This window comes from Chaetodon trifascialis, chromosome 19 (genome assembly GCF_039877785.1).
Source record: "Chaetodon trifascialis isolate fChaTrf1 chromosome 19, fChaTrf1.hap1, whole genome shotgun sequence".
NCBI lineage: Eukaryota > Metazoa > Chordata > Actinopteri > Chaetodontiformes > Chaetodontidae > Chaetodon > Chaetodon trifascialis.
The window spans coordinates 17,076,947-17,087,169 of NC_092074.1; the positions used below are offsets into that span (position 1 = coordinate 17,076,947).

At 43.2% G+C, this 10,223-nt stretch overlaps 1 protein-coding gene across 1 annotated transcript; it reads left to right on the plus strand.

The window, feature by feature from the left end:
• The first annotated feature begins 1,395 nt into the window (after positions 1-1,395).
• On the plus strand, positions 1,396-5,354 carry opn8c (opsin 8, group member c). Its single transcript, XM_070988086.1, has 4 exons — positions 1,396-1,498; positions 3,149-3,442; positions 3,696-4,027; positions 4,854-5,354. The coding sequence occupies exons 1-4, from the start codon at positions 1,396-1,398 to the stop codon at positions 5,352-5,354; spliced, it is 1,230 nt and encodes a 409-aa protein (XP_070844187.1).
• The last annotated feature ends 4,869 nt before the right edge of the window (positions 5,355-10,223 follow it).

Here is a 10,223-nt window from a genome sequence, read left to right on the forward strand (position 1 = left end):
GTACTGTATAATATAGTACAGTGTGGTACAGGACAGTATCATACAGTAGGATGTATTGTATGGATATGGTCACTTGTTTACCCAAATGCAGAATTGCAGCATCATGTAATCACGTCAACCGGAAACAGAATAAGCAGTGCTCTTCAGAACAATCAGCCGTGAGCTGATCTGAAGAGGCAGCAGACAAATTATACTGCAGAGTGATTTAAAAATACGAATGACAGAGCAGTAATGAAAGCTCTCCTAATGATTGATAATAATGATTACTAATTAAAGCTTATTTAGTGACAGAACTGTCATTAAAGCCCATTGTTTCTTAGGACGGGACCACTGGCGTTCACTGATTATTTGCTTTGTAGTATGTGTAATTTAAATGGGATTTGTCACATGTTTCAACATGTCCAATAAACCATTTTAACCACTCAATCAACAAAGCTAAATCTGAAAAGACCTTCTTCACAGCAGACATGTGGCTTGTCAAGCACTGTTAACATAATCAGTTGTTGTGTTGCCTCGCAGTAATAGCTGCAACATAGCAACCATTCATGTTGTCTACTCCACCTGTTCCACCTGTGCTTTTCAACTCAATGGGGAAAAGGTCTATGGATCTAATTCATGAGGGAATGTTAAGGATAATGTGAAGTGAAATTGTGTTTCAACTCCCAAAGGATGAGGGAGGCAGTTTGGTCATAGCTGTGTAAAAAAGAAGAAGAAGAAGAAGAAGAAGAAGAAAAAGAATACATATAGAATATTAAATGAAATGTATATAAGATTGAAAAAAAAAAATTCTAATTCTTTCACAATTTATGTGATTGGTTGAACTCATCATTCAAGCATTGAGTGTTACTCCATACTGTGTACATGAGATGCAGTATAAGTATTAAATTTACTATAGTGCATTTTGTCTTTTGTTTCTTTCTGTAAAAAGGAGATTTATTACCATTTTTTTCAGTGCAAAACTGAAAATAGATACATATATTATTATACAAAATTTTTTTTAAAAATTATGAAATTTAAAAAAAAGTAAATGTAATTCAACCCCCTGGAGGTAAGAGACAGTAAGTGTTTCACAGTTAATTTGACTGGCTCGACTCGTTATTGGAGCATTCAGCATTCGTTTCAGTGTCACTCATCGGGTGGGAGGTTTGTCACCTCTGGGACTCCCTACAGACGCCGGAGGAGCCGGAATCACACCTTTCCTTCCGACACTTCAGCTGAACCTTCTGCACCAGACTGCGGGCGCCTCCGAGCTTTTAAAGGAGCTTGTTAGCCCGTGCTTTAAGTTACCATGGTGACACATCCGCCTGCATAAAAGTGAGCCTCCATGCACACATCTTGCAAGGAGAGACAAGTCAAGGATTTTTCCTGCAACAACATCAGGAACAAGCTCCACCAATGCCTCTGAACTCCTCTCACGACAACCAGACCGCCTCTGTGTTCACCTCCAAACTGACCCCTGCTGCTGACACATGTGTGGGACTCACCATCCTCTGCGTCGGTATGTGTGACCATCTGTGCGTTTCTGTCTCACCTGAAGACGTCCTAAGACTGTCCTCGATGAGAAAAATATTAGATGTTGTTTTCTGCCAAAACTAAATATCAAAACACTTTCACAGCTGGCAGGTTTTATCACTTATTTTAAGAAAAAGTAAGAGAACAGAGAGGCTGAATGTCCCTTTAAAGCTGCTAATTTAATATTTTTAATGATGTTGATGTGCAACATGTAGCTAGGGAGTTATTTTTTCTTTCAATTATAGGTGACTACTAATTATAGGTCACTTTTTTGACTTTTTAACTAATCGGCTTCATTTGGCTTCAGAGACATCCTGCTCAGTGTCTGGCAATCAAACACCCAGGAGTAGGAGTAATCAGACGGAGCCTTGAGTGTCTGTTTTGCGGCGCTTACATTGCAGTCTGTGTGTCTGTGATGTACCTAATTTAAGTTAATTTACCAGTGATTGTGCCTGTTGCCTCTCTTGTCTGTGACTCCTTGAACAGCCAGTATATTTTTAAATCTTTGTCTTCTCAGGCTATTCATTTAAAGTTTGCTCATATTGAAACAAGTACTCGCCAGGCCAAATCTTTTTCTAAATCTCTCCGCACTTTTAGCTCCATCCACCTGTTTTTAAATGTTGAGCTGATGCATATCAATAAAAGCAAAATGTGACCAAGTGCAATGGAATCGCAGCACACAGAAACCTCAGCTCTGTGTGGAGGAGACTGTAACCTTCCTCAAGTTAAAACATGAGATAAACAATTATTTACATCATGTTTTATGTATTTTTTTCATTCATATGAGCTTTGACTGGAGCTCCTTTAATGAAATCATCTCACCGTGTCCTCACGTGAGAATTAGCATCAATAACGGCTTATCTTGATGTAATAATGGTGAAAGGAAGCCGAATCCGTCTGTATTTCTGCAGTGATACATGAACATTGCTGCTTTGCATGATTGATATCAAGGTCTGGAGATGCATTGTAGTCTTCTTGGCTGTGGTCAAACCTGACAGCCAAACTTTGTGCGTCCTTTCTGCGATGGAAGCTTGAAAGTGATCATCAGAGAGATGCTGAGCAAGGTCGGATTGGGAGCGTCAAATGCACTGCAGGTGTTCTCATCCATCATGCGTCACTGACTGTGTGTCAAATATGTCAACAGCTAACTCAGAAACTGTATTTCTTCATGGAGCTTGGACCTGTAATAACTGGATCTGTAGCCGCCTGAGGGAGGTAGAAACAAGCTGTGAACGCTGACACGGCATCAGCTTTTAGGCGAGCTTGTTCGCAGACAAATTCCAGCAGATACGAAGCAACACTGTCATTCATTTGCAGTTGTGTTTCTGGCCATGTGATGAATTTAAGTCCAGTGTTCAGTTTCTTTTCAGCTCTGTTTTCGGTCTTCCTTAACTCCTGAGGTAAATATCTGACTCTCCAGCAGCTAAATCCTCCACTACGTTCACTAGCTAGTCGCTAGCAGTGACTGCTTGCTGTTTGGTCCTGATCAGGTCGTGTACAGCAGGTTTATAGTGTTTCATAAAATAAATTGGTAAGAGTGAAACAGAACCAAAACAAAGGGCTGAACGATGCTAAAACGCAGCATCATTTGAGACAAAAACAATGTTTTGTGGTTCTCCTCTGTCCCGTTGTCCAGTTCTGCTCTCCGTTCTGGGCAATGGGCTGGTTCTGGTGATTTGCTACCGCAGGAGGAAGAAGATGGCGGGCTCTGAGCTGCTGTGCGTCAACCTGGCCGTGGTCGACTTCCTCTGCTGCATCTGCTTCTACCCGCTCTCCATCCTGTCCTCCTTTCACCACGCGTGGCTGGGAGAAGACATCACGTGTGTGTACTACGGCCTCGGCTGCTACATCTTTGGCCTGTGCGGCATGTTCACCATCGCCGCCATCAGCATCATCCGCTACCTGAAGACCTGCTACAGCTTGGTTTATGGTGAGGGCAGCTGTTGTGGATTGGTTGTTGACTTTTTGAGGACTTTGATGGCACTTGAAGAGATGCTAAAAAAAAAAATTGTGAAACTTTTTCTCAATTTGCTGTTTCATCAACATTTTCTCCTTCAAAATGTGTTAAATATGTTGATGAGGGCTGTCACATCAATTTCCGGTACTGTTGCCCTTCAAGAAGTAGTCCTGCACCTAACAGAGGTTATAACAGAGCTAAAAACAGGTGTTGCTCCTCTTTACAGCTGTGTGGTTGGAGGGAGCAAACAGCCGGATAGTGTGCGGCGGCATCTGGCTCGTGGCCACGGTGTGGTCTAGCTTCCCTCTGTTTGGCTGGGGCGAGTACGTCCCTGAGCCTTATGGACTGTCCTGCACCATCGCCTGGAGGGGTTATCATACCTCAGCCAAGGATGCCTTCTACGTCATCTGCTCCTTCGCCTGCTTCACGCTGGTTCCCGTCCTCCTCATTGTGGTGTCCCAGTGTCGGATCCTCTACAAGGTGTCCCGCTTCTCCTACTCGCTGTCTGCGAGAGGCATCCCCAACAACCTGCGATACGCTGAAAAGCGACTGTCTGTGGTGAGTGAACAGACCTTAAAAACCATACAGTACGTTGTGGGTTTTTGTCGAACACCTGTGGGAGTACCTCTGAAATCTTTATGTTAAGCCACATCGATGAGGACCTCAGATTTAACGGCTCTAAAACATACCTACTTGAGATATTTCTTCATAAAGACTTGGTAAAATCTTAATACAAAGATTTGTGAGACTGGGTTAGAGACTTGTTCTGACGGCTTGGACTTTCCCCAGATGACTTAAACAGAGCTCTAGTGTCAGTGCGACAACAGTTTTGGTTCATTTCTAAACCTCAAGGTCAAGTCTGAGTCACATCAGAAGCCTTTCAGCTGTCACACAACTTTGCCTTGTGCTCGTAATTAAGTCAAATCTGACCGTACAGGCATTATATACACCTATCTGGAATCAATGCAACACAATCTTTCCATTGATAGAAGTATCATGGATGTATATTGTGTGTAAACATCTATAAATATGCTTAGAAATCACATGACAAAAAACACATCTGAGATGTGAAGTCAGGCAGCTTCGTGCTTCTGCTTAAAAGGTTATTTAGAGCTGTGAAACAGCACATTTCCTGCTTTGCTGCTGAAAATAAATGTCATTTTAAGTGCTTTGAATATGTGACTGATGTTCTGAGAGAACAGCCATTATTCCAGGTAAATATTGACTTTCTTATTCTTGTGTTTTTCTAAAGAGGACAGTCTCCCAGGAAACATGCTCCGTGTGACCGCGCCTCTCTGTTAGTAGTGTGTCTTCATCATAAGAGAACAGAGTGTTCAGCACTGAGGTTTTTCCAGTGTGACACTCTCAAATCTTCCTCTTCCAGATGTTTTTCTGCATCAGCCTGGGTTTTGTGATTGCCTGGGCCCCGTACGCCGTTGTGTCCTTCCTCTTCATTTTCCACAAGGAGAACTGGTACATGGCCCCTGAGGGCTTTGTGTTCCCCGCACTCTTCGCCAAAAGCTCCCACATCTACAACCCCTTCATCTACTTCTACTTCAACAAGACTTTCCAGCAGGAGTTCCGCCGCCTGCTCCTCTCTTTCTGGCCCAAGCTGGGAGGGAACCGAGTGGGGGTCCACATCAGCATGGGTCACCAAGCCCCATCCCATCCCATCCACATTCAGCTCCAGGAAAGAGGCTGCGTTCAAAAGAAGAGCTTTGGTTTGTCTCAGGACAGAACTTTCAGCAAGGGCAAAGGCAAAGCAACGCACACCAGCAGCAACCGCGTCCTCAGCAGGCAGGTGTACGTCTGCTGGGGGTCGAAGAACACCCCCCCCATCTTGAACAATAAACCTACCAAAGACTCCCCGTCTGTCTCTATATGAACCTATATGTCTGTCACTGTTAAGGCAGGTAAGAGCTATGATTTAAATGGTTAAACCGAGGACAGAGAGCAACCAAAAAGCCTGGTCCTTCACCGTTCCATTCACCCATCCTGCACTCACTCCTCTTACACCGGCTCACTCATAATCTCCTTTCTCATACACCTGAATTATCTGTCATTGTAAACAGTTACTTCACTCACTGAAGTACTCACCATTCCCTGGTTTCACTGGGCACAGTGTGTGAGAGTACTAAGATCAGTTTTAAAGCTGGGGTTGGTAACGCTGGAGAAACCAGCAAGACTGAGCTAGACTTTGAAAGCATCCAACCAAAAAACATCCCGTCCTCTCAAAAGCTAAAACGCCTGAACGTGCACCACCTGCCTGCTGCTGCTGTCTGCGCATGGTTATGATCACTGACCGTGTCCGACACATTATCGTAACCAATGTAAACACTGAACATGGCTTTTGTTCGTGCTCACAGCAGTCAGGCTGCATGTTAGCATTGGGAAAATTGCCTGCACTTTCATCGACATTCTTAGCTTGCTATAGCTTCAGCAATACACCTGCGAAGCTTTGGAAGACGAGTGCACGGGCAGCGTGAGCGCGGGCCGAATTAAACGATTGGATGATTACCTGATTACAGGCCTGCGACAGCCACAGTTACTGCTTTCATTTTCTGAGCATTCAATTTATTGATCACTGGTGGGATATAAAGAGAATTTCAACAATGAATCCTGTTGATATTTTTCTCTGCATCTCTAAAACATTCATCATGTTTTTGTGAATTCCTTTTCACTCGATGGTTTTTGCTCTTTATTGTCATGATTGTAGCCTGCAGTTGTCTTTTTTACGTGTAGTACATCCACTGGTCAGCTACTGAGCACAAAGAGGGTGCCGGCGGTTTTCCCTGTAATGCTATGATGGCATTAACTCCACTTTAACTGTCCTGGTTCATTGTGTGTTTATGTGTGTGTGTGAGCTTTGTTATATCTGTACACGGCATATTTTGTACGCTCTGTGGTTGCTCTGCCGATAATAATATCAATAATAATGAGAGTACGCTGAATTAGCAAAGGAAGACATGTAATGTTCTGTCTGATGTTTTGATTTTAACCTGAACTCACTGATCCACATTTCCATGATATTTGAATGTTTCTTCGTCCCTTTAATGTGTCTCTCTTTCACAAATTTAGCTTTTTGTTTTTGTTTTTTTTAAAGATTTTACTTGTACTGATGTGAGCTGACTGTTTCTAGCTGTTGGATATTGACAGAAGGTTGAACGGTGAGTTTGTCCATGCAGTGTTTTTTCTCTGCTTTGTGCTCTATTGAAGCAGCTTGAAAGACTTTTCTAACACTCAGATGTCTCTTGTGATATTGAAATATTTCCAGCGTGTTTCTGCAATGTACAGACACGACAAATCGTCAGAAAAATGTACATAGAAAACTGCTAAAAACACTGACTGAAGTACAACATTAAACCCAGTTTAACTGACGATAATAAACTGTTAAAAAGGAAGAAATGTTGGACATCACTCCTCTGATCTCTGATATGTAAATATATATTTTTTCAAGCTTCAAAATGCACATATATTGTCATTTTTCTATTCAGTCCACAGCATAATTATCTTGTGATACGTGGAATTAAATAAAATTCCCCCACAGAACAGAATCAGCCTCATCTCATGTCTTCACACTCTGAGTGATTTAACAGCTTCATTCATGTTAATGAGAAGATTCGTCTGCCGCTCTTTCTGCTTAAAGAGCTCCTTGTATTCCATTGTGGCAGCAATTACAGCTTTACAGAGTATGTTTATGCGAGTGGATGAAAAAGGATGATTAATGGTAACTGTCCTGTAAGCTTGATGATTTAGTTTATTTAAAGCAGCTCTATCAATATTTCATTAATGTCAATGGACTGATGTATGTGTGGCATCGTAATGAACCCCCAGAGAATCATCATCATCATCGAGCTTCAGCTCATCTTTACGGTTTGGATGCACTTTCACGCTCTCATTGTTTTTGGCTGCAGCGACAGGAAGCTTGCTCGTGAACACACTGGAGTATTTAACTGCTAAAGAGTCAGATTTCCTTCAGATGTCGGTGGAGACCAAAGCAGAGCTAATGAGCGAACGCTAGGTTTACATTGCATGCATGTTAGTAGAGCAGCAGCAGGTTCAGTGTGTTCAGTGTGTCTAGACGGGATGCGTTCAGGCACAGTAATGAGTGTAGGTCGCTCACGTTTTGGCAGCACTCGATACTTTCTCCGTTTTGTGTGCGTAACAACACTGAATGTGTGCTGCAGTCGTCGAGCTGCCAAAGCCACCAACACTTTGCCCGAGCGCTTCCTGTGTAGACGCAGACTGAAGATGCTGCTCCTGCTCACACTGCACCTCCTGTGTAGACTGATTCATCGGGTGGCCAGAAACACGAAGCCAAATGAATCATAATGCAGCTCTGTGCCTGCTCGATGTGTAAAAAAGCAACTGCTTGATAACACAATCGCCTAACAATCTTACGAGATGATAGTGCGGTAAGGCTGTGTTTATGGCTATTTTTACCGCAGGTCTAAATAAAGCTAAGAGAACGGTGTGAGATGCTTTTTATCAGACCAAAGCCCGAGATTAAAGCCCTGATTACAGATACTGTTTCAGACTGCTCCTGTGAAAGGTCGCCAAAGATGAGCAGTGCAATGTTTAGCGAGGCTTTGTGTGTGAGCGACACATTATGTAACCTCTTGACAATAGGCTGCATTGATGAGAAAAGCTGCAATGTGTTTCCTCCATTGTCCAACTGTCCAGCAGCAAGCCTTAACTACATCGCCTCAACTGTATCGGCTCGCCACAGGCCATCCTGTATATGTATGAGGAACTTTACATACACTCAGCTAGGTTTTAGGTGCTCTGGTTAGTGTGTTCAAACATTCAACTTTGACAGGAAGAGGATGCGATTGGGCGTGGGAAAGCTTTACAAAGAGGCCAATCAGTCTGTAGTTAATTACTTCTCAGTGCCAATCACAACACACAGACATACACACACTTCTAGAAAATGGAAACCTGCCTGAAATCTAGATCTGTCAAAGAGCACATGTGTGAAATGGCATAAATTGCAGCAGTGACAAATAACTGAACGCACCCGCAGAATGCCGCCCATCACTGCCCGTCCAGCAGACGGCCGGGATCAAACCAGTGATGAAAACAACGACATACTCAGAATTGCCTCCATGCTGAGCTTTTGACAACAAGATGGAAACCATTAACTTTTTCTGAACAAGACTAAATGGAGTCCTCCAGAGCCAGGACCAACTCAAAATGCTCCCAACAAAAGGCCTAAAGTTCTGTTTGTTTGTTTGACTGTCCCCTGCTGACAAGTTAACTCTGGAGTTTAGTCCAAATAGATGCAGGTCAGGCGAAACCGAGACGCAAATCTGAGCATGAGTATGTCATGTTTTTCTGTGATGCAAGCATTGGAAATGAAGTAATATGATTTGTAACTGAGGACAACGGCTCCGGCTGTTGTCATGTTTTTGCACCAGCAAGATTAGCTACACAAATGTGAAGGAACTGTAGGTTAAGTTGGGTCTATACATTGTTATATTAGTTGAGGTCCAAAGTGTGTTTGTGGTACTTAGCAGTTGAAGTGAGTGGAAAAACTAGGAAGACGTTGGCGTCACAGTAAGGTCAAAGCCTCTTAGATCAAAAGGGCTTCACTGTGTTGGGAGCATAAAAGTGTTAAGAGATGAGTGTGACATTATTGATTTGTTATGTGGGAGAATGATGCAAGCAGAAAGGTCAAGTCGCTTGTGAAATTTCATGGTATCATCACCAAAGTTATCACAGCTCATCCCCGGATTATGAATGCTTATTAAAGTTTGTGCCAGTCTATCAGGATGATGTCGACATTGTTCACTGGTCAAGTTACAAACTTTGACCTGCTGATGGCATTTCTGTGGGACCTTGAGTGTCTGTAGAGCATTTCTTGGTTCACAAAGTGAACCATAAATGTTTTTATGTAAAGCTAAATTTTGAGTTACAGCAGCATTAACTGATCTTTTTGGGCTTGGGAGCTTTTGAACTGACTGGAAACACAACACTTGATTGACATATGTTGTCCGTACATATACCTGCATATATAGTGTATATGGAGCAAGTCTTGTTATTGGCAACCTGATGAATGAAAGTCTAATATTTACTTTCCTTTTAGCTCTGTTTTTGGTCTCCACCAACAAAGCAGCACCCTTGAAACAACATTTTCACTCCCAACTCGTAACAAATGGACACTTGGTCGGGACCCCTCTGTGTTTTTAAGACACTGGATCCTTAATGACATAACAAGTCCCATTTGAATGGTAACACCCTTCTTTTCTTACTTGTAATGAAGTATTTTCACATAGTTTTATTAGTACTTTCGCTTACGTACAGGATGTGAATACTTCCTCCGCCACAGTACATCATGTGTTGTATCACCTTGAACATGAAAGTAGACTGCGCGCTGTAAAAGCTAAACTCTAAAAGGATATCTCTGTGTGTGCACCTATTCATGTATGCACGGGGGGGATGGGGAGAATCTGTGAGACCCTGTTTTTCGGGGGCACTGAATGTCACGGCATCTCACCCTCGTTAGCCTGGAAATGGGGACGAGGCGGCAGGCCCTGATGGGACGCACGGCGATCTCATTATGGGAGGAAGCTGCCCTACTGGAGCGGAACAGGACAGGCTGTGATGGATGGAGAGAGGGATGGATGTTTTTTTGGGGGGGGGGAGTCGAGGGGCTCGGATCAGCCTGGCACTGCAGGTCCAGGTCGGGCACAACCCCCCCTCCTGTTTTGTGTGCCAGCCGGGCCTCCATTGTTGTAAACCTCATTAGCAGCAG

Excerpts from the sequence above, each read along its gene's own strand:
- opn8c (XM_070988086.1), top strand. The coding sequence starts at position 1,396 with ATGCCTCTGAACTCCTCTCACGACAACCAGACCGCCTCTGTGTTCACC. Across the intron at positions 1,499-3,148 it reads ACTCACCATCCTCTGCGTCG|TTCTGCTCTCCGTTCTGGGC; the intron begins GTATGTGTGACC and ends CCCGTTGTCCAG. Across the intron at positions 3,443-3,695 it reads CTGCTACAGCTTGGTTTATG|CTGTGTGGTTGGAGGGAGCA; the intron begins GTGAGGGCAGCT and ends TCCTCTTTACAG.